Consider the following 27968-nt stretch of genomic DNA (forward strand, 5'->3'; position numbering starts at 1 on the left):
TTTATATTAACAAGATCAAATTTTTACAAAGTTTAATCAAAATTTACAAAACAAAACAAAGTCTAAAATACAAAATAAGATCAGACAAAAAAGCAGCCACAGGGCTGGAAGTTGCTTCCTCCCTATTTTTGGGCTACGCTGCACTCAGCCATGCCGAGTTCCTCCAGTCCTTTCACAGCCAGGATTTTGGGGTTGGTGGCCACACTTTTGGTGGTGTTCTGGGTTTTATAGATCCCAATTAATCTGTCTGCAATCTCAAACATGTTGTTCCGCAGGGAGATGATGATGAACTGGGCATTTTTGGTTTGTTCCTGAAACAGAAGTGATTTGTGTTAGTGCCCAGCATTCCCAAAAAATCTCTGGCCTGGTGTGGCACACAAAGCCAAGTTTAAAACTACAGCTGCAGGCAGGGAACTTTCAAGTGTTTCCCTAATCTGAAGTAGCTGCTCCTGATCTTTGCCATCCGTTTCCAAAACCAGAAATAATAAGTTAAATTACTACAATAAACTAAGTTAATAATACTGAATATTCAATGTTTAATTACCAGTCTGATCTGGAGCCATGTAAGGGGTTTGCTTTGCTTAAATATGGTGAGGGCAGAAGTTGTAAAGGCATGAAAAAAACCCTAATTAAGCTATAGATCAAAGACACTGATAGGAATGATGTGGAAGTATGAATCCAAGGAACCTTGGGAAATCATGGGGACATCAGTAACAGCTAACTGTGTATTGTGACAGTAGCTGATAGTTTTGGGGAAAGTTCTCAAGAGGAAGCAGTAAAACTCCAGCATCCCAGATCTTAAATCTGGCTGTAATTGTGAGGCCACTTTGTCCCTTCTGGAGGAGCAGGGAACATCTCAGGAAGAGGAAGCCCTGAGGAACTTACATAGATGTAAAATGCTACGATGGAGACGTTCTTGAAGTCGAGGGCGGCGTCGATCTCGTCCATGAAATACAGCGGGGTGGGTTTGTAGTGGTGAAGGGCAAACACCAGGGCCAGGGAGCTCAGGGTCTTCTCTCCTCCTGACAGGTTGAAGATTTTCTTCCAGCTTTTCTTGGGAGGCCTGACACTGGAACAAAGCAAGAGTGGGTGTGTCAGGAATTCTGATCTTTGCCAGAGCTTGGCCTGGGGTAACACGGGGCTGTTCTGCAGCACCTCACCCCCACTGCTCATTGCCCTTCCCAGCTGAACTCCCAGTTAATGAATTTCCTCCTGGGAGCATTTATTACAGAACACTGCCATCATTCCCCAGGCAGAATGAAGAGACCTGGGAAATAAGAAGTGCTGGGAAATGAGTTCAGAGCTTTCCAACTGCTTTAGCTCCTGATTTCTCCAGGAGAAAGAAAAGAATCTGAGAGCTAAAAAGTTGTGGTTTCTGTCACTATTTGCCCACACTGAGCCTGTCTTGGTTCACTGATGATCAATGAACATTTACTTTAAAAACAGGTTGAAAGAAGGACTATGATGATTAAAAATTAATAGAATATTAAGTATTTTGAAAACCTGAACATGATTCCCTCTGAGAAGGGATCCAGACTGTCCACAAGCTCCAGCTCAGCATCCCCTCCCAGTGTGAGCATCTGGTAGTTCTCCTTCAGCTTGTTGGTGATGACATTAAATCCTGCCATGAACTCATTCAGCCTCTGTTTCCTGAGCTTTTCAAAGGCCTGTCTGAATTTGTCCCTCTCGTTGGTGATGTCATCCAGTTCTCCCACGTGCTTCAGGTACAGCTCTTCCTGCAGGGGAAAACAACCAGACCCAAGGGCACTTAGATGCAGCTGCCTCCTCAATTTAGAGTTTAAACCACTTTTCCTACCATTTGAACATTCCTTTTCCCCAGCTTGGCCAACAGCCCTCAAACAAAAACCCCAAATTACCTCTCTTTTCCCATCTCTGCTGTTGAGGAAAAAAAAACCCCAAACAAGCCTGTGTTAAAATAAAACATGTTTCATCTGTTGAATGGTTCACTGTTACTGGAGTGAGGAGAGAAAAAAATCTGGTATTGTGCATCTGTCTCAGCTGTGAAGACTCGAGTCTATTAAATACACATTCCCAGGAGAATCACAGAATCATTTAGGTTGGAAAAGACTTCAAGATCCCAGGAAGTCGCTGTCACCTGACATTGATGGTGTGGAAGGCAAAAGGCACATGGGAGCTCCTAGAAACAACTTCCACCCTTGGCTAAGGACGAGCTGGTAACAACAGGAACAGGTAAATTCCAGGCTTCCACTGCAGCTTCCAAAGGAAGGAGGAGGAACGGGCCCCCCTTCTCCTGGAATGCCCAGGCTGGGATCCTTCCCCCGCAGGGATTCCAGGGCCCTGGAGCTTTACCTTCTTCCTGTACTCGGCGATGGCGCCCAGGTTGGGGCGCAGCTCGTGGCGCTGCGCCTCCAGCAGCGCGATTCTCTTGCTGAGCACGTCGGGCTCCTGCAGCGCCTGCAGCTCCTCCTCGCTCAGCGCCTGCAGCTCCTTGGGGGCTTCGCCCTCTATGGGGTGCAGGGATAACTTGGAGATCTGCAATGCAAAACCCACGTGGTGGAAAGCTTTAATCACGTGGAGCTGTTTCTAAAAGGAGTTTTTCCGGGTTAGTACAGTGAAGCTTCCAATCTCCAAACACTCCAGGATTCTTCCCACAACTCCCTTTAAAACTGGATGTGAAAAAGACAATAACTAGCCCTTTATCCTATGATCCTGTTCCTGCATAAACACCAATAAGCTGTGATCTGAAGAGGAATTTTGTCCCAAATTCTCTAAGGGGATGCTAATGAGTTTATTCTGTGAGATCCACAGAGAAGCTGTGGCTGCTCCTGGATCCCTGAAAGTGCCCAAGGCCAGGACAGGGCTTGGAGCAGCCTGGGATAGCAGAAGGTGTCCCTGAGGGTGGAACTGAAGGAGCTTTAAGGTCCCTCCCAACCCAAACCATTCCACAATCCCCTGATTTAAGTTTTAGGAACTAAACCATTTCCTACCTCTTTTTGCCAGTATTTAACCTTTGCCTGGTGGGTGGAAATGTGGCTGTCAATTTGTTCCATTTTCAGCTTGATGCTCAGAGCTTCACTTTGAAGAGTATGTTCAGCATCCTGAATAGTTTTCATCTCCTGGAGTAAATTTTTCTGCTCCTCCTGCACTGCTGGCAAAGATTCCTGAACAGAAAAATGGAAAATGCCCCAGAAAAGGGCATTAATCAATCACCTACAAAAATGTTGCCCCTTTTTTGGGTGATAAGTCTGTTTTCACTTAATTTACTCACAGCTATTAATGGAAATAAATAAATATTCTCAGATTTATAACTGATCCCTGAATTCTGGAATGACTGAGAAAATGCTGCAGTTTGTACTTTCATCCCAGATCTGGATCAAACAGGTCCTACACTCATTTTTAGCTAATTAGAGAAAGACATCAAATCCCAGATTTATTTGGAAGAATTTCAGCCATCCTGGTTTTCCCTCTCTCACAGAAATCTAGATGGGAAACTAAAATCCCACATAACTGGAAAGTTTTATGGTTAAGCAACTTTTAAACCCAGCAATTTCTTTGGGGAAACCTGGTGTAAGTTTTTTCCTAAACTGGGCCAGGATAAATTTCCAGGTGAGTATAAAAAAATGAAAATACACCATTGCTGTGGCCTGGTTGCTCTGCAGAGAGAAGGGGCTATCAGTGGGATCCAAGGAGGGTTTAACTCCTCTCCCTGATTTCCCTGGAGCCCAGAGTGGTCCCCAGGCCTCACCTCAGCCTGCCTGCGCTCGTCCATCACCTCGCTGGCTTTGTCCTCCAGCGTTGTCAGCTCTGCTGTCAAGTTTTTCATTTCCATCTCGTTTTCTTCCAGCTCCTTCTCCGTGCGCTGCAGAGCCTCCTCGGATTTCTTCAGGTTCCTGCCCAGGGACAGGGATCTTTGTGTACCTCACACGAGGCAAATGGGACAGAAAATAATCCAGGAGCACAATCTCACTGACAACAAGGAGGAAGTGCTTGTTTAGGCACCAACTCCCATGCTCCAGAGGTATCCAAGGAAAACAAAAGTTGTCTTCCTCAGCAGCCAGACCTCACTAAATGACTTAATTTGTTCTTGCAGAGTTTGGAATCTCTATGGATTGGTGAGGTCCCATAAAAAATAGACCCCATTTTATTTCCTGACAGCCCTCCTAATAAAATCAATCCCTTCAGATTTGAAGTGCTCCAGCACATCCAATCCAGTGCTATTTTGGACTTTATTCTGAATATTGAAGTTTAGGCAATATTAGACAAATAGTTCAGGGAAATAATAGAGAAATACTGCTTAAATGTGACTTTTAAACTATTAGAAACTACAAAATTTGACTTCCCTTTCCCTGCTGAGACACTGAGTAAGTGCAGCTCCAGCCTGGAGCTCCCCGTGCTGTACCTGTCTGCAGTCCTGGCTGCCACCTGGGCCTTGGTGATGGCTGAGGAACATTCATCCATTTCCTTGTCAATCTTATCAATTTTGTCCTGTTGTGCCTTCAGTTTCTGGTTGTTGGTGTCCATGATGAGCTTGTGCAGTCGTTTCACCTCCTCTTCCATCTTCCCGGCTTTCTCAGCCACGCGCTCGTAATCTGTCCATGGAAAAGGGGAGTTAAGGGCACTGTGCCAGCCTGGGACTGCTCAAGGACATCAAGGTTGAAGGGAAAAAGTGATGGAAGTGATTCCAGATTAAGCTCTGCTCTATTCCTCTATTGAGAACTGCACATATTCTCTATGCTGTGGCAAATGATGAGTAAACTGTGACAAAAAATACACCCAACTTCTTTCTGCGACTGCTCTACCAAAGCTCTCCTGCTGTAAAAACCACTCAGCATGGATTAGTTAATGTACACAGAGAACTTAAATACATGAGGTGGTGCATTAGGAGCTATTCCGAGCTCATTCTTTGCTTTTAATTAATGGGAAGATGCTCAAAAGTTAAATTTTAAGAACTGGCCAGCAATGTTTGTTTCTTTTATCCCTCTTAGGAAGGTCCCAAACCAAGACATGGAACTGAAGCCCAAACCCAAACCCATTCCTCTCTCTATTAGTAAAGAAGCATTACTGCAGTTTTACGCTCTGATCCCCTCTCCACAAAATGCACCTTTTTTATAACCATCAAGGACTTTTTCCAACTCCCTCTGTTTGGTTTTGTCTGGAGCAGCAGCAGCGACGTTGGCTTGAAGTTCCTTGATTTGGTTTCTGAGATCCATTTCTTGTTCAGAATAACCCTGCAGAGAACACAAAACTGGGCTGGAATCTTGTCCTTGGAAAGCTCCTTGACACCAGCCAGGCCTGTGTGGGGCTGAGGCTGGGAAGTGCTCAGGAATTCTCACCTGGATACTAGCTGTGAACTTCTCCGAGGTGTTCCTCATTTCCCGAATGTCCTGCTGCAGTTTCCTTATGGCTTCTTCAAGCTGGGCTTTCTCCTCCTCACACTGCACGGCTCTTTTGGAATCCCTCTGCAGCTGGGACTCCATTTTGCTGATCTACACAGAATGAGAGCATTATTTACTGGTGTCACCACGGCAAAACCAAACCAGGGCTCATCCCTGTGCTCAACAGCTCTTAAAACACAGGGGAGAGTGCAGTAAAAACTTCAGCTTGGGGAGTTTGAGAGCTGGGAACGTCAGCTCTGCCAGTGAGAAACAAGAGGAGCAGCTCCAGACTAAAAGCTAAATGGAATTCAGAAGGAAAAGCAAACGGTCCCCTGATATGCCAAAATGGTGTCCAAGCTATCAAAAGGAGCACTGTGAGACTAAATTAAATAATGGGCTGGGCTGTGAACAAACTGAATTCCAGAATCCCTGAGGCTGGAAAAGCCCTCCAGGATCAGAGTCCAAGCTGTGCCCGATGCCCACCTTGTCCCCAGCCCAGAGCACTGAGTGCCACCTCCAGGCCTTCCCTGGGCACCTCCAGGGATGGGGACTCCAAACCTCCCTGGGCAGCCCCTGCCCAGGACAACCTGATGCACTTCAGAGCATTATAACCTCTGCTAACATTGGGAATTTTGGTTTGGAACCCCTTGTTAATTCTCTTCCATCCCAGATTGCTCCTGCTCACGCTGCTTTGAAAGGCACATGTGTGTAAGAACTGTCCAAACGAAGGAATTCTGCTGGAATTCCATTTCCATTATGTACTAACCTCTTCTTCCGAGATATCAACCACAACTGAGGAGCCCATTCTGCCTTTCATGACTTTTCTCCCGCCACCAGTCATGGTTCCTACAGAAAAAGGGATGAGAAGAGGTCAGAGAACTCCTTGGGATGCAATACCATCCACTAAGTGCTTCCAGTGGAGCTCCAGGTGGTGCTGCATACCTGACACCTCGATGATTTGTCCTTGCAGGGTTACCACTCGCCATCTTTTCTCCTTTTGGAATGCTATCCTGGTGGCTTCTTCCAGGTTTTTGGCCACCAGAGTGTCCCTGAGAGCAAAGTAAAATGCCAGGCGAACCTTGGCATCCTCCACCTTCACCAGGTCAAAGAGCCGCGGGGCGTTCTCAGGAGTTGGGATTTTCTGCATTTTGTTTTCCCACACAGCCATCTACAGCCACAAAGGAAATAAAGAAACAAATCTTTAGGAAAAATGCTGAGGTCACTGCATTATTCTAGAGGATGTTAAGGCTTTAAAACAAATGTAATTAGACTGCAAGTAAGAGTAAAATGATTTGTTTTCCCAAGGGTGGGACTCACCTTGTCCAGGGCTATGAAAGTGGCAACTCCAATCCCTCCTGCCTTCAGGAAGTTCACACAGGCCTGGGCAGTGTCAATGGTGTCCACAACAATGTGGTCCAAGGCTCCACACGACGAGGAAATGGCCACGTCGTACTTGTCATCGATGGCTCCCAGGTCTCCCTGAGGATTGAGGGGTGAGGTGGAAACACTGATTAGTTGGCACCTGAGCTGCTCTTTGAGTTCTGTCCTTTCCCAATAAACCCATGCATGCACTTTTTAAGATCTCCACACACTGAATAAACTGATTTTTCTGAAGCAGAGATAATTCTCCTTGGACAAAAGATTGCAGAATACAAAACCAGCACTTTTACATTTACACTGACGTGCAACAGGAATGAAAAACTCAGCTCGGAATTTTCAGAATTTTAAACCAACATTGCCTGGAAAGAACTGAAAAATGTTTTATTTTACAGCAAGTCCACAGGATTTACAGCTCTTCTCTCTAAACTCCTACTGCCAGGGAAGTGAGGCATCCCACATCCCAGCACAGGAACACCACTGAGCTCCTCTAAAGTTTAACACTAGAAGCGTAACAGCCTTCTAAAATTTACCAGTCTTCCATAGAGGCCAGGAATATTCCCACATTTCTTCTGCTGGAGCAGAGCCTCGAGCACTTTTCCTCGACTGCGACTTTGTGCTAAAGAACTTTTGGCTTCTTCTACTTTTCGGCGCAGGTTTCGCACGAGATCCTTGGTCCCAGATTCTTCTCTTTCCAGCTTCTCCAGAGCATTCTCTTTCTGGGGGTTCAAAGAAAGACATTGGCTCAGCCTCCCAAAAACTACTCGATTCAGGGAGTCTTCAATTCATGGCTTTGTTCTTGGGGAATGCTTGGGGAGCAAGAAATGAAATTCAAAGAATCCCAGACTGGTTTGGGTTGGAAGGGACATTAAAGCTCCCCCGGTGCCACCCCTGCCATGGGCAGGGACACCTTCCACCATCCCAGGCTGCTCCAAGCCCCAATGTCCAGCCTGGCCTTGGACACTGCCAGGGATCCAGGGGCAGCCCCAGCTGCTCTGGGTACCCTGTGCCAGGGCCTCAGCATGCTGCAGAAGGCTCAGGAATCCAGCCATGGCCTCAGTGTGAAATTCAATCTATTCCCTTGCAAGGCTATGTAGGATTTAATTTAAGTCAACATTGGCTTAACAAAGTAAGTTTAAAATCAAATATTTGCTTCACCAGCAAACTGAGTATCAGAAAACAGCTTTTCAATGGTCTTTTAGAGGAGATGGGTTATGGTTTATTTTCACCACAATTATTGCTAAAGAGTGAGCCTTTGATTTGTGTGTGACTCAAAATGAAATGGGAAAGTCAAGTCTCACCTCCTTGAGCTGCTGCTCAGCCTGGGGTAATTTCGCAGAGATGTCTCTGATGGAAGCTTTCCTTTCCTTCAGGATGCTTGAGGTGCTGTCCAGGGCCTCCTGTGCCTGGCTGAGCCGAGCCAGAGCAGAGTTGTACCTGCTCAGGTACAGCTCCAGCTCCGACTGCGCTATTTCCATGTTGGAGCGGGCCTCGGTCACCTCCTTGCTGAACTCCATCAGCTCCTTCTCCTTGCCCTGCAAAAAAACCCAGGGTACAGCTCAGCCCATTGGCTGGGCAAAGGGGAAAGAGAAAATGGGATGTGCTTTTACAGCCCTGGCAGAAGGAAACACTTCTGCTCTCTGGGAGAATCAGTGTTCCTTCATTAATGAACATGAATGGGTGGGAATTAAACAAGGCTTTTCCTCATTATAAAGAGCTTCAGGGAGCTATCACAGAGCATTTCCACACAAGCTTTGTGTCATTTTCTCAAAGGTGGGAGGAGCCCTACACATGGAGCTAAACTACAGCTCAAATGGAGAATCCACGTTTTCAAGGCCAGAAAACAACCCTGCAAATTTACAGGATCAACTTCCAGCCTCCAGGTGTTCAGGGGCTGAACAGCAGCACCAACAATCACCAAGTGTTAAAGGAGTTCTCCATTAACTCACAGACACATCAGAGCTGTGGGAAAGGCTGGGAACAGACCATTCCAGAATATCTTTATTTATTTAAGCAACATACTAGCTTCAATGTTGTGATGGGAGAACATGAGAGTGTATTATTTAATATAAATCTATGAATGAGCTATGGGATGATGCTTGAGCATTCTAAGAACAGCCAAGATGGATTTAGCTGTAATTATTAATTTAAGATTGATTTCCCACTGAGGCTCCTCTGAACTACCACAAGGAACAGGGGAATTGTCAATAAATGGCATTTTAGAAGTGTCTGGTGCTGGTTTCCTTCAGAAGAGTGAAGTTACTACAGCAGGTGGGTAATTCCTGCCTGTCCAAACCTCTTTTTCCTTCTGAATTCCCTTGGTCTCCTCCTGCAGGCTGGCCAGGACCTGCCTGAGCTTGGCCTCCTCCTTCTCCTTGGCCTTTGCCAGCAGCTCCCTCTTGGCCGTGGCGTCCTCAATGGCTTTGGCACTCGTGGAGGGGACCTTCTTCAGCTCCTCCACCTGCACCAGGAAAGGACTTTGAACCTCCTCTCCCACTGGGACAACAGAATTCCTGAATCCCTAAGTCCCCCCCTCGATCCAAAGACATCACAACAGCTGGCAATGACTAAATGGATGACCCAGATCCATGAATTAACTCCATTAATGGAGTCATCACTGCAGTGATTATTTTGCAAACAAAATCTCAGGCTGATTTAATGACTTAAAACATCTTTAAAACAATTTAAACCCCATTTTTCCACCTTCTTTGCTGCAATTGGTGCCCTGTCAATTTTCTCCCACAAATAACTGCACTCTTCCAAGCCAGTCCAGCTGATCCATCCCACTACCTTTTCCTTGTCCTTTTGAAGCTGCTTCTCCAGTTTTTTAGCCTTGCTCTTGGCATGTTTGAGATTCTCCCTCACTTTCACATCTTGCAAATCCAGCTGAGTGAATTTTTCTTTATTTTCCTCTATGAACTTTGTGATTTTATTGAATTTCCTGAAGGGAAAAAGAAAAAAAGAATGATTTCATACAGTATAAAAATAATGCCAGTGGAGCTTGGCTCAATAAGTCAACATAAAGAGTTTAAATCAATATCACTCAGTTTTTGTGATGAATAACATCCAATATTTACAATATTCACAGTATTTTCCCTGGAAAAGTGATGTTCCATCAAAAAGATCAACTACCCAAGGAATATCAAACATATTTTCAGAAATTTTCATTTTTTTCTTGACAGAATTGATAATTCCCATCTCTCCCCAGTAATTCCCTGAGGATGAGCAGGTCAATATTGCAGCTGGATTTGGGATCAACACCCAGGCAAAGCAATTTTGAAGAAACACAATTTATGCAGAAATGATTCACGAGGAAACCAGGAAAAAATTCCAAATCCATGCCCCTAAGGACTAGAGTTGCAAACCTAAAAATCATCTCCCAATTATTTTTTTGTACAGTCAATATAAAGAAATATTTAAAATGCATTAGGAAAGATCAGACATTTTCTTACTGTAATTGAGAATCTTACCCAGAACCAAATCAAACCAATGTGAATTTGCTTTATTTTTGTGCCTTTAATTTATTTTTGTACATTAATTTAAATGCTTTTTTGTGTATTTAGATGTACCAGAAGTGACTCTACTCATCAGATAATTTAAATTTTTGGTGGGAACCATGTAAAACAGCACTACACATCCCTGAAGTACTCACTTCTCAAGTTCTTTCAAAGCTTTTTTCTTGGTTTTTGTTTCCTCGGCAAGATTACTGCTTTTCTCATTAATACTTTTAGTTTCTTCATTAATTTTCTCTTTCTGCATTTCCAGGTCATTTATTCGTTTCTTTAGGTCATGGCTAGGAAATAAAACAAGAATAAACCCTCACTTTTCTCCATCTTCATAATGAATCTCTATTTCCAATCTTCAGTGTAACAACAGGATTATGTAAGGTATCAAAAGATAACAATAATTTCCAGTTAAGAAATGCAAAATATTTCTAATTCGAGATGCTGAGGCAAAGTTTAACAGCACCCCCACCACATTAAAGCCAACCTAAACCCTAAGAATTACTTACATATAATACTGACAGATCTTATTCTTTTCCTTAAATATTTGGTTTTCCAAGCAAAGGAACTCAATGGCCTTATTCTTGTCCTCTTCCAAGGCTTCTTTTTCTTTCTCCACCATTTTCACTCGATTTAACTGGAGAAAACAGAGGGGCAGAGCTGAGGCAGGGCCAGCACTACAGGAGGAAACCGTGAAGAGAAAATCCCAACCCTTTGTAGGACACGAGTCCTCTGGAAAAATGGTGATCAGGAATTCCCTCTGCAAGGCAATTTTGTGGTGGTTTCCTCTATCTCAACCTTCTGACTGGCCATATTAAATTTAATTCCTACAACTGGCCCTTTTCAATTTAATTCCTCCAACGGCAGGTCTTTTGTTTCTCTTTAAAACAAGTCTGCCACAGGATTTACCAAGGACACATCAAGGAAAAAGAACTTTGATTTTATTTAGAGCTGTTTTAGTCCTTTTAGCACTCAATGCATCAATCAAACGTTCCAAAAGCAAGCTGGGCAGCAGTAATTGTGGGTAGTTTAAATTCTCCTCAGAGAGCTGTGTGGGAGCAATCCTGGGGTTTGGTTAGGATGCCCCAGGAGGTGCAGCCTCACCTTCTCCCCCCTGCGCTCGTTGAGGAGCTCCACTCTGCGGCACAGGGTCTGGATGGGCTCCTTGAGCCGTGCAGATCCAATCAAATCCTCCAGATATTCCAGCATCCCTTCATCGTGCTCCGTCTGCCCTTTGGGCTTCATCATGGAAATCTGCTCCACCTCCCCCTTGGGAAACAAAAGTGGGGTGGTTCTGTTCTTAATAGGGTTTTTTTTTCTGGGGTGGGGAAAGTATTCTGGAAAAAAAATCTATGGAATGAGTATGAGACATTATAAAAAAAAAGAATAAAATAAGGCAGCAATCAAAACTATTCAAACTGGAACATCACAGAATCATTAAGGTTGGAAAAGACCTCCACAATCAAGTCCAACCTTCACCTTTATTTGGGAAAACAAAGACCAGAATCAATGGAAATTTCCTCCAAGGTGGTGACAACTCCCCTGGAGCCACCCTTCAGGTCTGACCATTCCTTCATTCTCAAAAGATTCAAAATGTGTTTCCCCAATCTAAAAAAAGAAGAAGAGAATAAAGCAAGCCCTCTAAGTCCCTGAAGGGTCTCTTCAGAAACAGAAAGTCCATAAAATCCTGGCTGATGGATGAACTGGAATTGTAATTTGTTTAATTGAGGCTTCCTTGGTGGAGAAAGAAAAGGACTCTTTAGGTATGAGGGTTCTTTTGTGTAATTTCCCTTTATGTACAGAATTTTAAGTGATATAGGTGATGTTAAAAATAATTAGATTTTTAAAAATAAGATTTAGAAAGGATTAAACAGAGGCAGTGACAAGGACAGTTTGTGTTACTGTTGCAGGTCTGACAACACAAAAAACCCCAACCCAACTCTTATTTCTTGCACATCTCAAAAAGCCAAACAATCCGTTTGTGAATAACTGCTGCTGGATTATATAAAATCCCAATTACCCATTTGCTCCCTCACCACAGAAGTGTGGTTTCTCTCCCCAAAACTGCCTGTCAGCCCATGGGGGAGGAAACTGTGCAACCTCCTAAATTCCTCTGGGATTGTCAGAAGTCTTTTTCCTTCTTGCATTAAAGCATTTCCTCTGTTTACATCCATGGAAAAACAATCACAGGAAAGGTTTAACTCAATGCTGATCAGGACTGAGAAGTTTCTACACTGGGTTTACACCCCTCATGTTCAGTGTTGTAAATCACAAACCTACCCTGGATTTAACAGGGAAAAATGGGAATTATGGACAAGCAAGGAATGAATAAATTTTTTATTATTTGGTTAAATATAATTAACCATGTCTAAGAAAGATGATGATGCAGTTGTGGGGTTTCTCTGTAGCTCACTAAGGTGAATATTTACATTATTTTCTTGTTGAAGGTAAAAATAAAAATATTTAGGAATTATTAATAAAATTGTAAGAGTACAAAGTATTATTTAATATTTATCCCATTTATTAAGATAATAAAGAAATCTGTTTAGTCCACCAGTTTTAAGAAATAAAAAGGTTTCCAGCTGTTTTAATTGATAAAGGAGAGTGAAAAGCTTGTACCTGCTCTTCTTGACAATGATTAACAGAGCAAACAGATTTTACAACTCTGCATTGTTACAACTCAATTTTAAGTGTTTCCTAATTATTTACCAGTGCTCACTACCTGACCCATTATTTGAATTATGAATTTGAAACCCCCAAAGATCCTTGCTCTTTCTGTGTTTCGAAATCCCCTGATGTTCTGAAAGTGAAACCAAGGCGGGGCAGGCAGACATTTGTTGAGCAATGAGGGGAACGAGCTCGGGCAGCTTCTCAGAGCTGGCACCCCCACTTTTGCCAAGGCTCCCACCAGAACCCCTGGAAATCTCCAATTCCTCCCCTCAGATGTCTCCCGCTGGCTCAGGGATTCGGGAGAGGGAGCAATGTGTAAAATAAAAAGGAAATGCAGGCTGTGCTCAGACAATCAAAATGGATGTCAACACCCAGCCATGGGCAATGCCAACAAGGAATCAAACCCCCACACAAAGGAAAAAATTCCTGGAAAAAACAGCCTCAGATCTGTCCTGGAGAAGCTCCAGGGTGACTGAACTGTGACCTTCCAGTGCCTGAAGAGCTACAGGAAAGATGGGCAGAGACTGTTTACAAGGGATGGAATGCCAGGACACAAGGAACGGCTTCCCAGTGCCAGAGGGCAGGGATGGATGGGATATTGGGAAGGAATTGTTCCCTGTGAGGGTGGGGAGGCCCTGGCACAGGGTGCCCAGAGCAGCTGTGGCTGCCCCTGGATCCCTGGCAGTGCCCAAGGCCAGGCTGGACATTGGGGCTGGGAGCAGCCTGGGACAGTGGGAGGTGTCCCTGCCATGGCAGGGGTGGGACTGGATGCAATTTAAGGTCCCTTCCCACCCAAACCATCCTGTGATTCCATGTTTCCACACCCACCTCTGGGAAGGTTCTACATCAGTGCAAGAGCTCTAAATGGAATTACAAATTACAACTTCAGCTTCTGCAGTGTGGAGCCTTCCACATCCATGTGGATCCGTAGGGATGCAGGTACAGCACAGTTAGAGGTGTACCATGCACACACATCCCCGTACCAGTTCCCACAGAATTCCTCAGGGTAGTGGGAACAAGCACTGGGAATCCTACAACACAACCATCTGAGGAAACATTTCCAAGCAATCAGCTGAGCCCTGGGGCAAATCAGGACAAACCTGGTTTGACACCAGGCTGTAAAATAAGGGAAGAGCCCTTCTCAGCTGAAAGTGGCTCCTCTGGTGAAAAGCATGAGGAATAAATTCCAGCAATTTGGAACCTGTTCAACTTTGCACAGCTGAATAATTCACAGCTGGGATATTTAAGATACTTCCTCAATTTAAGAATTTAAATTTCTATTGTACCTAAGTAAAGAGGAAAAGCTTTAAAAGCAGTTTCAGGACTGGCAACACCAGCAGCAGGTTCCATCACTGGTCTAAAATTCTGAATTTGCCCACAATCCCTGTTCTCTAAAAGCAGAAAAACACAGCTGATCAGCTTAGAACAGCTCTAACCTGAGTTTATCCAGTATTTCCTGACACATAAGGATTGGAATTTTAAACAAGGTTATCAAACTGCTTGGATAAAGAGAAGGTCTGACCTACTCATGAGACTTTTTCTGCAACTCTTACACTGGTCTAGAAACAAGATCTTATAGAGGTAACTCCCACTTATTGCACTGTGTTCCAGAACCTTCCTTGCCCTGTGGGAGTGGGTCTTGTTTTCCAGAGCTATGGTGTGTGAATGGCATGAAGTGCTAATCCCAGCAGGGACATGGTCCAGCCTCCAGTGGTGTAACTGGGGGTGTGGGGCATTTGTGCCCTGCACACAGTGCTTAACAGGAATGAGGGAGTTTCAGGATACAGCCACCATATTCCATCCCAAAATTCTGGTGTGAAAGAGGCAGGGATAGCAAAAAGCCTCTGGCATTGAAAAATTACTGAGAGCAACCTGAGAACTCTTCATGAAGAGCAAACAACATATTTTGGGTTGCAAGGGACCTTAAAGGGGACCTTGCACTGTCCCCGGGTGCTCCAAGCTCCATCCAGCCTGGCCTTGGACACTTCCCAGGATGGGGCAGCCACAGCTTCTCTGGGAATTCCATCCCAGCCCCTCCCCACCCTCACAGCCAAGAATTGCTTCCCAAAATCCCATCCATCCCTGCCCTCAGGCAGGATGAGCTGTTTCTGGAGAACCTAGGAAGATGGTTGCTTTTATTGATTATTGCCTTCTCTTTTCACCCTGAATATTTGGGAAAAGCTTTGGGAAGGCAGCACCTCGAACACCCTGAGTTTTGTCTAAACTGTCACTACAGCATTCCCAGAGCTCTTTGTTAATGTCCCACAGAATAAATATGGCACCAAGGACATAAAAACAGCTTCCCAGGATTTTGGATCGTCGCTTAATTGCTGCTGTCTTAAGCTCAGCTTTAAAATCAAGTGCTGAGAACCTTGGGACAGCTTGGAAGGCAGGAGCTGGGAATGCACCGTGCTCTGGGGAGGAGCTATGGGGAGTTGGGGTGGTTTCTGAGGGGAATTTTGTGGTGCAATCGTGGTGGTTTAGGTTTTGGAGGGTTTTTTTTAGGGGAGCTCTCCACCACTACTCAAACATGGAGTAATGTGACATCTGACTGAAGTGAAAATCACAGTTGTGCTCAGGAGAAACGGCTTTAGAGAAAAGACTGTAGAAAATGCAAAATTATAGATAAGAAAAACCTTCCCTGGGCTGGGGACCAGTCAAACCAGGTAATTTTGTTTCAAAATCCCATTAAACCACCAAAAAATTTCATGTATTACAACTGTCACTATGATACTTAGTAATTTTAAGAATATTTGGTATTTTTAAGACAATTTTTTAAAATTCAGAACAATATTTTAGTAGTTTCACTGTAGTAGCACCATATTTTTATAATATACAAAGTTTTCAGGCTTTTTAAACCCCCATAAATGAAGTTTTCTTATTGAGACCAAAATCTTTGAGCCTCAGCAAACTTTACTGTAATCCAATCATACCACCTTTTACAGCTCAATTCCAGTAATTTTACTTCAATAGGTACATTTGCTTACTAGAGTGATTACATAAATTAGTTTGCAACTTTATGGCATTACATAAATGAAACGGAATTGATATCTGAATGCAGTGATCAGGATATCATTTAATTTATGAAGCATCACAAGATGCAGGGATATTTGTGATTAAATAGTACTACAAATGCAGTACTACAAATTAAATGTAAGCAGTGTTTGTAGTTCTAAAAGCCACCTTAACTCACACTTTTGAGGAGGATTAGAGCAGCCAAAGCCAAAACCTGCTATTTTTTTGTCCAAATGACAAAAACCCATCTTAATCAATGCAAATTACAACCCAATTTCAATTATTTTCTTAATTTTTAACATGGAATATGAGACATAAGTGACCCAGCACAGGGCAAACTTCTCTTAATACAATAAAGGCCATGTTATATTTTAATCTGTTTTCCAGAGCACAGCAACATTTCAATTATCTCAAACACTGAAGGAGCATGAACAGATTTTGCAAGAGCTTCTACAGGAGCTGAAAACTCCTCAGCATCACGAGGAGCAAAGCCAGAATGACACAAGGACACTGGGTTTGCTTGAAGGAAAACCACATTAAAACAGCTGGAATGTTTATTATAAACCTGTTTTTCTAAAGACTTAAAAGAGAAAATCCAGTACTAATTCCTGTTTTTCCTTTAGTTCTTTACCCCAACTCCTGCACACAGAGTAGAAGCAGCACTACTATGAAGTTACTACACCTGAGGTTCAGCTTTTTGCTCACTCAGCTCCAGTTCCACCTGTATGACACAGCTTGGAACTGCTGCAAAAGTCAAGGGGCAGTAAAATTTAGAGAAAAAGTAGCCTGGATGTTGTGTAATTTTGTTTTCTCACTAAATTTTTATTTCCTGGCCGTTTTGTGCCATCAATTACTTGATAACAAGGCACCAAAAGGGCATTTTGCTCTTAAGAAAGCCTTTAGGCAGCAAAATGAGACAAGTGTCTCCCTTTCCCTGCCTGCAGCTTCCTCTGTTTTCACCCTCTCTCCCATATCTCAATTTTTAAATTTTTCTTTTATGTGCTCACACTTGGCTTTGGGGCTTTTTCCCCACTTTACCACAAGGGTAGCTCTCACTTTTTAAGCAGGAGTACAGTAAGGAATGGCAAAAATAAGTCCTGAATTTCTGTATCTTCAATTTATTTTGACCCATACTCCCATGTCACAAAGCTCTGCCCATGAATTCCAATTCTGCATCCGTAGATTTTGGAAGCTATGTATGGAGAGAGCCAACATTCCCATAACCTCATTATTCTCCTGCTGTAATACAGCTCTTGTAGGCTACAACAGATAGTTTTGGGATTTTTTTTCCTGTTATTCCATGATATTGTTGCTATTATTTAACACTTGCAGTCCTATCGCATTTTTACCCTTCAATTTTATCACAGTGAATACACAGGAGGGGAAAAAGCACCAAAAACTCAACTTCATGCTCTGCCTTCCCAGGAAAGCTCAGTAGGAAATAAAGTCAAATAAAAAATAAATGTACATATAAAAATCTACAATGTCACCACTGCCCAGAGATGAGGAAAAACTCAGAATGAGCCCTTATACAACATTCAGCTGTTTGCACAAAATTACAATTCTGCATTCTGGAAATAATTTTAGAAGTTTTAAGAACATTGCTGTGTTTAATATAAGAGCACAGAGTGAGTGCAAATCTAGAGTCACTTTGGAATTTAAATCAGGAATTAGCAAACCCAACCTGCAATGTTTGATTTGCCATTGGTGTTTTCTAAAGAAACTATTCAATTACCACTCATTTTCTCTTCCCATTTTTCCATGGTTTTCTGCAGCATTTCCTACAGGAACCCTCTCTTCACCTCCAATGCTGGCAGCAGTTTTTTAATAATCCCATTTATAATCCCATTTATAGCCTCAGCTCCCATGTCCCATCAGGAGCACAGACCCCAACAATTGGGAATTTCTCGTTTATCTCAAAGGGGAAGAAAATCTCTCCCTGATTTCCCCCCCACTCCCCTGGAAGTGACTCCCACGTTGTTTCCACACACGAGCAGGTGAAAAACCTGACAGAATTTCCTTTCTGGCAACCTCATCTTGCCACAGGATAAGACTGAACTCCAATCAGTTACAAAATACACCCAGCTAAAATCCCTGCAGTTGTTTATACCTGCTTATGATTACAGGAGAGTATTTTAATTAAGTCTATCAAACATATACAAGTGAAATACCACGGTAATTAGTACAAAATTGACTTAAAGCAGTTTCAATTTGTTTGTAAGATTCTGAAATAAATTAAAATCAACTCAGAAGTTTGCTGCTGTGAATACAGAATTAATTCTGCAATATTTACAGGCAAAGGGGCTGGCTGGGGGTTACCTGGGGAGCTCCACTTTGCTTTCCCACCCTTTCTGGTGACTCTGCTTCTCTTACCTTGCCCATCCCAGAGGTGGCCATAGCCTCTGCTCCCAAATATTCCCCCCCTGCACTTCCAAACCTGACATTCCTTCAAATGCTCCCATTTCTTTCATCATTCCTAAGAGGAAACCAGGCAGGAGGAAGAGGCTGAGGTTTTTTAACCTTTCACAGGAGTCACTACAGAGAATAGCACAAATACTTACTCTGAGTTTGTCAGCCTGGGCAGAGCAGGGTTCCAAGGCTTTCAGTGAAAGCTAAATAATTTTATTTGTTGTTCTTTACACCTCTACAAGTTCCTGGAATGGGAGCAGTAGGTGTGGAAGACAGAAAAGCAGCAGCAAGGTGCCAGATTTTCCACCAAACACTCTTTTTTAAGTGACAAGATGCACTTTTTCCTGTTGCAGTTTCAGGTTCAGGCAAGCTCATTAAAAATGCATCATATTTATAATAATTTAAAATATTAATTATTATAGTAATGCAAAATAATTGTCTATTCCTGAAGTACTGAAAGTACAGGGCAATTTACTAAAAATGTGCAGTATGGAGTGTTGGGAGTTAAGGATCACAGAAGTGACAAACTCCTGTTCTGTGCTGGCAACATCCCATGGGATCCAGAAGAATTCTGAAACCAGATTTATTTCAATTTGCAAGTCCAGGCACAGAATTTGTAATTTTTCTAGAACTACTCAATTACTCTCACATTTTCTGTTTTTCCACAGGTGTTCTTTTGTAATGGTATTCACAGAAGTCAGCAGCAGTTTGATTTTAATATTTTCAGTTTGGCATCAGCAGAAATACCTCAGTCAAAACTCAGCTCTCAATTTTTACCCTAAAAAAGCACCAAAATCAGCAGAAAAACATTGCAAAATAGGGGGTGAAAGGGGGAAAAAGAAAGCAAAAAAACCTTAAGCAGTCTTCTAAAAAGCAAATATTTTCCATTGAGTAATGGTAGTTATGTTAGCAAGATAAAATCAAAGCTCTAAAGGTGTTGTTACTACATGTAGGACATGTTCCCCTACAACATTTTCTTTAGTACTAACAGTGAATGTTCCATCACCCACCCAAACCAGCATTTGATAATCCTTAATTAATATTTTTATCCAAAATGAAATATTTCAACCACACCCTATTGATACAGTGAAAAATCAGAGACAACTTATTTTGAATGAGAAATACTTGGTTAAACTTAGCTTAATTAAACTCTTAGTTTTGCTATTAGAAAAAAAAGAGTAAAAGCCAAATAAATCTGTTATTTATCCCTTCAATTTTAAATAATTTGCAAAGCATTAGGGAGAAAAAAAGGCAATCCTTGTGATAACAATCCACAGCCTTAGATGGTCTTATTTGCTTCTAGCTATAAATTTTAGGATTTGGGGGTTGAAGTTCTGCTGTCATTCTGTGGAAAATATTGCTGCATTTCCCAAGTGGAAATACTCAGCTTTGGACTGTCAGGTCAGTGGATTTCACTTTAAAAAGGCAAAGAGAAAGGCCCTGCCCTCAGTCAGAAGGGCTAAAAAACCCAGAAAATCCCAGTGTAGTTTCTGAGACAAAGCCTGGTGGGATGAAAGAAAAAAATTATGGTGGGAAAACACTGGTTTGTGCCTTAATATTTGCTCTACTTCCCCTTATTTCCCTTTGTAGGGTGGAAAGCCTGAAACTGCAGCTTTTAGGAAAAAAGGGGTGCTCTCCTCATTGAAACAATTTGTGGGAGAAAAAAACAAATCTCATTTGAGGGCAAAAAATACAAAATCAATTAATAAATAATTCCAAATATTCCCTTCCCCTGCTCCCAGTGTTCTCTAACACTGAGCTTTGGGTATCTCTGCCCCAGCATTTCCACCCTGCTTCATCTTTCACTTTACATTTCTTCCTTCTGGAAACTTTGGCAAAATGAGATTTGAGAACAACTGTATGGAAAAAAGGGTGTATTTACTCCAAGTTGTTTTCTTGGAGGTGCTTCTCGCTCCATCTTGAACCAGAAAATACAGGAATAAAGTGTTGGGAGGAAATCATTAATTGGCATGGAGACCTGCAAACAGAGATATCCTCTTTTTGTGGGTGTAGCTGTAAAAAAGGACTGCACAGAAAGCCTGGAGGAAGTGAAGCAAGCACAGTCACCCAGCTACACGTTTTTATATATATTTTGGGTCTTTTCAGAGGGGAACTGGAAGCTCCTTTGACAGAAACAGACCTAAAATAAACTCTATTAAAACATTTCAGGCCTTGGGAAGCTCCCACTGATTACTGATTTCTAGGCTATGATTCTCCAGAGTAGATTTGGGACATGTTAGGAATTACAGGTAATGGCTGAAATAGTTATTTAATGGAATTAATATTTAAATACTTGTAAATCAATTTACATTTCAATTGGCATGTAGCAAAATTCTCATTATTTAAAAGCTAGAAAAAAATAAATGTTTTCCCCTTCAGTCTGTCTTTAAAACAGCAAAGAGAAGCAAGTAAGCATCAGAATTTGAAGGTCAAACATGAATATAAATGATATTATATTGACAAATTGTGATTATTTTTACAGTATGGGTTGTGAACTGCAGCTGTTAAAAGCAGAGGCTGAATTGGTTATAAACCTGCTGTTTCTGGAGCTGTTAAACAAGTGTAAACAACAAACACAATTCAGGCGATTTTTCTTGCACTTGTTTTATGCACAGTTCATTTTTCCACACTCCCTTCTCAGTAAAACCATGTCATAGGAGAGCTGCAGACAACAGTAGATGAGAGAATGAAACAATTAAAATTTAAACTCATATTGATGCTGTTTAGGTAAAAGTACACCCCAGCTGCTGAGTCTCTGCCACGCTGAAGCAGCACAATAATATTGGGGTTGAAGGTTTATTTTACACGCCAATATTTACGTGCTGCTAGGGCGGAACGAGCACAACTCCTCCAGCCAGGAACACAATTCCCTCATGGAAAAAGGGACATCAGGGTCCCCAACTGCTTCTCTGCCTTCAATTTCTACAGCAGCAAATAATGATTCGCACCTTGAGCAGAGCATGCAAACCATGATGTGCTGCTACAGCACTTCAAGGCCTCCAAGGCAAGATGTCAAACCTGCATTTTTTAGAGTTTTAACTGGAAATACAACTTTCAAATCGGTTTTATTCACACACCAACCTGTAAAATTAAGAACCTGTTATGATCCAGATCGATTCCATGGCTTCGGAGAAGCATCCCAACATCTCTGAATGTCTTTTTCTTGCCATTGATGTAGTAGTTGGAAGAATTGTCTCTATAGGCAGTTCTAGAGACACAGAATTTGCTGTCAGGAATGACTTCGTAATCATCTCCTTCCTGCTTTCAGGAAACACAAAGCCAGAGAAACAATTACTGTAGCTGTGTATTTACCTCCTATTTCACAATTAAGTAGGTAAGTTTTATCATGATCTGGTTTTATCATGGATTCTGAATTGTAGAAGTGGGAGCTGCATCTCTCAAAAGAAAGAGAAAAACAAAACAAAAATCCTTTGAGAAGTGGACAAAAAATACCCTGAATTGATTCAACTGAATTGCCTTCATCTGATGCCTTTCCCACCTCGGATATCAGCTACTGCTTTGAAAATGCTGCATGTATTCCCTCTGAAATGCCAAAGGTTCCAGGGGCTGTGCTGTCCCCCAGCCTGGGGCTGTGACTCTGGGAAGCCCTGAGGGACTGCAGAGCTCTCTGCATCTGCAGCTCGTCTTCTCCAGAGCTGCTTTCAGCTCAGCAGCTCCAAAGAGAAACTGCACAAGATAAAAAAGCCAAACATTAAAGATGTGACAAATGTGACATCAGCAGCTTCAAAAGAGAGCTTCCATTTACCTCCAGACAGGCAGCCAAAATAAAGCTGGTGCCAGGCTTTAAGAAGTTAAAACTTGCCCAGATTAACCCCCAAAAGCTCTCAAATTCCTCTCTGGTACATACAGAGGGGTTTTAAATCAAACTCAGCTTCTGGATGTTAACACAAAGTAAAAAAAAAAATTTTTTTTAAATTAAAGAGATGAATTTTTGAACCTGACTATTATAAATATAAAAAGAAAAAATATAAATGTCTTTTCAAACAGTTCCTGAAAAAGGCTAGAAATGCTGCCACTTTATTACCACCATTTTTGAAATTTCAGTGTACACTTCCCACTTTTTTGGTTGACCCTAAATTTAAAAGTTTGGATGTGTGCACAAAAAAGAAATTTAAATTAAGAGAAATAAATTCTTTGTACCACAATTGCAATAAATCAACAAAAAAATGCTAAGGTTTTTATCAATATACAAAGCAGCAAGCAAAATAATTTTTTTTTTTAATTTGCCAACACTTTTTATTTCATTCAAACAAAATATCAGCTTCAAAAAAATGTAGTGGTAAAATGTAGGGTCCAGAATTTTTGCTGAAAAATCTGTTATAAAATTGCAGGCATGTTTACAGTACATAAAGTGTAAATAAGTTTCAGATTAATTATATATTTTTCTAAATTTAGATAACCTAAAATAATTTCTAGTTGGTTTGAAAAGTTGTGCTTAAATAGGTTTTATTTCTTAATACACATTTGTGTTATACATTTAAGAATATCTAACATGTCCAAACATAGACTTATAAATTTTTATTTCATTCTTTTAATTGCAGAAATAAGTTTTATGTACTTGAGGTAAATGAGATTACAAATCTAAAACGACTTCTTCTTAAAATGATTATTAGAAATTTCTAAACTGTTTTAAAACAGACATATACCACATATTAGTCTTGCAGCAAATAAAAAAAGAATCCTTACTAATATTTTAAGAGCTGCACTACTCAACAGAGGATTTTTTAAAGTTAATTAGCACTGATGGTTTATATCCCAAAGGTAAACGAATCATGTTATGAAGTTTTCCCCAGCTCCAACTAAAATAAGCAAATATTAAAAGTTTTTCAGCTCCTTAAAGGAAAAACCCAGGCTCCCCTGTTGTGCCTGGAATCATACATACCTTGTCAGTGATCTTTTGGAAGTGAACTTCCACAGAACAGCTCTGGATGTCCTTGTGCTCATCAGAATTATGGATCAGCACCGAGAGTTTTTTGGATCTGATTTTTTGGGCTCGATAGCCAAATACAAAAAGCAGGGAATCAATGATATTGGATTTGCCACTGCCATTTGGCCCGATAATGCATGAAAAACGCTGCACAGAGAAGGGGAAAAAAGTGATATTCAAAGGGAAATAAATCCTGCTCAGTGTCCATCACCCATTTAAAACACAATTATTCCTCGTGCATGCAAGTGTTTGAGAGCTCAGCTTTTGTAGCCAAAGGTAAAAGTGAATAAAAGCCCCACACCTCAGCTCAGCTTTCCCAGCTGAACTGGGTTAACCCAAAGCCCTGCACTTCGCAGGCTTCACAAGCAAAGTTTCATGCTCAGCCACGTAAGTCTCTTGTGGGCACTAAAAAATATTCTCTTTCTTCAAACACAGCCCTAAAAGTTCTCCAGCAAACGAAATCAAGAGAAAAGTGAGCTTTTCTAAGCTGTGCTGACACATTAAAATTGCACAGCATTGTAAAGTTGCACTTAACTGTTTTCTCTACTTAATTTAGAATATTACTATCAAAATATTTCTAAACCTTAAATATTTTTTCAGTTATTTTGAGGTCAGCTTAGATGAAAATGCAGGAAGGAATAATAGCACCCAGTGAAGCCTTACCTTCAGTTCAAAACTACTTGAGGTAAAAGAAAGATACCTTGTGAAAAGGTCCCAGAGTTTGCTCCCCTGCATAGGATTTGAAGTTCTGGTTTACAATGTGAGTGATCATGAGCCGAGGAGCACCAGGTTCACTGGTCATTGCTGGCAGTGGGGGAGGAGGGATGCTACCCAAAATCTCTTCTAAACTTCGATTATCCACCACCTCATCTGAGGCTGCTAAAACCCATCCAAATAAACAGAAAGATAAAAAAAAAAAACAAAAAACTGTAAGCTCTCGATGATTTGACACCTTTTAAAATGTTCAACCGAAAAAGCAAACATCACTTCTGTCTGAATCAAAGCTACATTTTGGCCTGTAATTATTAGCATGAGCTGAGTGGAATTAAAATTCTTTCCACAAACAAAATGTTTTTTAAGAGCTACTTAAGATATCCCATCGCTGGGTTTGTTCTTTCATTATGTAATTCTTATTCCAACACACTTTAACAGGCCCCCTGCAATTCCAACAGCTCCAACCATCACAATAAATCTGCAAATCTGAAGCAGGCAAAGCCTTTGTAATTAATAAGTGCAAAGCCACATTTCAGGCGTGCTCCAGAGTCACTGTGCAAGATTTGGGGATCTCTGCACGAGGCTCTGAAAGCTGCAATGACAGCACGGCTGCTCTGCAAAGACAGGAAGTTTGTTACGAAAACAAACTGGCCCCCTGGATATCAGCAGAGCAGCTTTTCCCCAGGCACCAGCAATTCCTTCTACCAACAGGCAGCAGTTTCTGCCACCTATTTCAATGTATTCATCTATTTGTCAAATACCTGCCTTTAAGAACTGCACATCTGGCTCCCTAAAAAGTCACACAGCTGCTGGTTTTTCAGAGTTTTTTCTGCGAAAGCTCAACTGAAGGAACTCAAGAAAATACACTGCTTCATGAAAAAGAAAGTCAAATCATTTTAAGAGTTAAGTAAATAAACTTGACATTTATTCCATTCCAAGAAATCCCATACCACTGGCTGCCTATAAATTTGAAAAATCCTGCTGTTGTACCACGATCTTAAGTACAATGTTCCAGATCAGGGCTCCGAAATAGGCTTTAATAGGAGAAGGTCTACAAATTGCTTTTGCACTTGTACTGGGCCAAACCCTGTAACGCTCTGCAAGCTCTTTGGACCATTTAAAAAGCAATTTAAATTTGCCAGGGGTTTCAGCAGTACACTGTAAAAGGGAAAGGAGCAAATCCCATCTGGAAGAGTTGGAAAATTCAAGTTGCTGCTAAGGAGGCTCAATCAGCACCACACAGCCAGAGCAGACCTACCTTGGGGAGGTTCTTTGCCCGGCTCCCTGGTGCCTTCATTTTCCACTTCCATGTCACTGGAGGATTCCTCCAAGGGCTCCCTGCCCTTTCGATGGGCTGCAGTGGAGGTTTTGGTGCTCTTGCCTGGCACGGTCCCTGTTGGCTGCTCCCCTTCCATTCCAAGCAATCAAACTACTGAAGGGCTCTATCTCCTTTGCTAACACAAACAAGAAAACCCCGTGATCTCAGCACTGAGCTACAACCCCCCAAGGAATTTACCTACACCTCTGCCCAGATGTTTGACTCATTTAGAAACTTAAGACTGGAGGTTTTTAGAAGACAAAAATCCAAATTTGGAACAAAATATCGAGGTTAGCTTCATCATGATATATTTTAAGATACATCACTCCCCAAAACGAGGGCCTGAGCCTAACCTGTTTTAACAGCATGGATCTACCTGCTGCCAACTCGTGTGGACACGTTCAGGGCAGTGACTTTGCTCACTGAAAGCCACCGTGGTGCTGGGGGCAAAAGAGTTAAAGACACATTGGATAACAAACCGAGGAGCCACATGTCTCTACTCTCCTGGAAGAGCTCGTTGTATTTCCGACCCGACACTCATTTTACTGTCAATAATCCGTGCTAAATATTTGTATGTATATACAGAGATTGATAAGCAGATAAGAGAGACAAAAGACCTGCGTGATTATAGCAAAGACTTGACTCTTAAATAATTTAAATCAACACACTCTGCTCACAAAATACAACACAACCCCTCCTGCCAGCATTCAGCATTTCACAGAGAAAGCAAAACGAAATACCTTCATCTAGCTGGGATGTTAAAGTGATCTGAGCAAGGACGAGCATTACAAATGCCATCAGCTAGCACTTCAGCACAGCTCCCCAAACGGGTGGAGAGAAAGCACCCGATGAGAAGAAAAGACGAGTGAGGAGCGAAACTCTCCCCAAAGAGTTGAAATCGCAGCAAGTGGCGAAGTGAGTTCCCAGAAAAACAGACATGAGAAAGTTTACTTCTCACAAGATAAAAAACTGACGTGGTTAGAAAGTCATCTTACAATTGGTGCCAATCATTTGACGTTTTCAGACCTACCCCCAACCCACACTCTCATGAGAGTCCTTCATTTGGGACAATGGGGGAGGGGGGAAATGAGACACAGAACTCATTTTCAGGCCATTTGAGTCTATGCCCCCGTTCAGAAGTGTTCCGCAATGGCTGTCTCAGACAATTACAGCCTCTCAAAGCACATTTATTTATTATTTTTTTTTCCAAACTGCTCCACTCCAACAGAATTGTGCAATATAGACCTATTTACCTTCCCAACCCTTCCCCCCCTCGGATACTTCACCAGAATGAACAAGCCGAACTACTTGACCTCAGCTTTCATAGCGGGATAAATCAGTTGCCACATAGTCGCTAACAAATTTAACAAATTCGTGCCCAGCCCCTCCCCCGAGCCAGCTCGAAGGTGTTTGGTGCAAGCATCTCTCCTGCCAAGCGCCGTTTTCCTTACGGGGATGGCGAAAAAAGAGCCAGAGACCGATAGAAAAGCTTCCTTACTAACAGCCGCTTAAATCTGATAGCGACGAGCCCTGTCAGTGACAAATCTGGGGCTTTTTTAAAGCCTAAGGAGCCCGACTGCACCCTTGTCACGCTCTTTCCAAGTCACAGAATCCCAGAATATTCCGAGTTGGAAGGGACCATCGAGTCCAGCTCTTTTAAGTGAATGGCCAATCGTTAAGGGCTTTCTTGGCATTTTTCTCCCATCCTTCAAGCGTCAAAGCAGCACGCAGAGCCGGGGCTAGAAAGGTCCCTGCTCTAAGCAGATTAAAATCGGGTCTCTCGTCTACCCAAACGCGTCCCTGAACTTCCCCGTCCCCCGCGGATCTCCTAGCCGCGGTCCCCGAGGGTCCCTAAGGACACAGCGGGAACTTTGGGCTGCACAGCCCCTCTGTGACCCCCTCCTCAAACCCTGTGCCGACAGCAGCCGGGACGGACCCGCCGTGCCTGGAGCCCTCGGAGGGACTCTCAGCGGGGCAGCCCGGCCCGAGCAGAGGCGCTGCCGCCGCTTTTGCTCCCTCCGGGCGAGGAGGGAAATGGGAAAAGAAGGCGCGGGGCAGAACCCGCCATCCCCTCAGCAACCTTCGCCTTCCTCCTCAGCACCCCCTGTCTCCCCTCTCAGCACCCTCTGTCTTCCCTCAACACCTCCAGCCTTTCCCCTCGGCACCTTCCCTTCAACACCCTCTGTCTCCCCAGTAGCACCTTCCCCTCAAAAGTCCTTTTCTCCCCCTCAACACTCCCAGCATCTCTTTTCTCCCCATCAGCACCACCCCCTCAGCACCCCCTGCCCGGGGCAGCCCCCTGAGGGCACCTCCTCCGCGGCGAAGCCCCCCCAACCCCACCGCCCGGAGGCGAGCCACCATCGCTTTCTCCCGCCGGGCTCGTACCTGCTCGTCCCGGCGGCTCCCTGCCCCGGCGAGGCGGCGGCAGCGCGGGCGGCTCCAGCTGCTGTAGAAGCTCGGCCGCTTCCACACTCGAAAATGGCGCCGAAACAGCGAACTCGAACCGAAATTCGTTAGAAAAGCGCGGGGCAGGCTGGGACGGGAGGGGCCGGGCCCGCGGGTTTGAACGGCACCGCCGCCCGCGCCCGCCATCTTGTGTTCGTTACGGCCGGGAGGGGAAAGCGCCCAGAAATCCGCCGGGAGCGGCTTTTTGTGGG

At 42.9% G+C, this 27968-nt stretch overlaps 1 protein-coding gene across 4 annotated transcripts; it reads right to left on the reverse strand.

The window, feature by feature from the left end:
• On the reverse strand, positions 1-27816 carry SMC4 (structural maintenance of chromosomes 4). 4 transcript variants are annotated; one of them, XM_069024153.1, is made up of 24 exons: positions 27697-27816; positions 25252-25442; positions 23980-24158; positions 23235-23426; positions 21413-21589; positions 11342-11506; positions 10747-10874; positions 10387-10527; positions 9525-9675; positions 9031-9195; positions 8036-8269; positions 7268-7453; positions 6675-6836; positions 6300-6525; positions 6124-6203; positions 5316-5468; positions 5084-5210; positions 4382-4571; positions 3728-3872; positions 2970-3143; positions 2332-2514; positions 1504-1736; positions 886-1069; positions 1-311 (listed from the first exon to the last, which is right to left on the reverse strand). In XM_069024153.1, exons 2-24 carry the CDS (start codon positions 25406-25408, stop codon positions 123-125), a joined length of 3921 nt encoding a protein of 1306 aa, XP_068880254.1. In that variant the 5' UTR covers positions 25409-25442; positions 27697-27816; the 3' UTR covers positions 1-122. The 4 variants fall into 4 exon arrangements, with proteins under 4 accessions (XP_068880254.1, XP_068880255.1, XP_068880252.1 ...); XM_069024154.1 differs by having other exon boundaries at positions 23980-24155; positions 25252-25447; XM_069024151.1 differs by having other exon boundaries at positions 25252-25447.
• Between the last annotated feature and the right edge of the window lie 152 nt (positions 27817-27968).

Source organism: Aphelocoma coerulescens, chromosome 9 (assembly GCF_041296385.1).
Source record: "Aphelocoma coerulescens isolate FSJ_1873_10779 chromosome 9, UR_Acoe_1.0, whole genome shotgun sequence".
In the NCBI taxonomy this organism is placed as follows: Eukaryota; Metazoa; Chordata; class Aves; order Passeriformes; family Corvidae; genus Aphelocoma; species Aphelocoma coerulescens.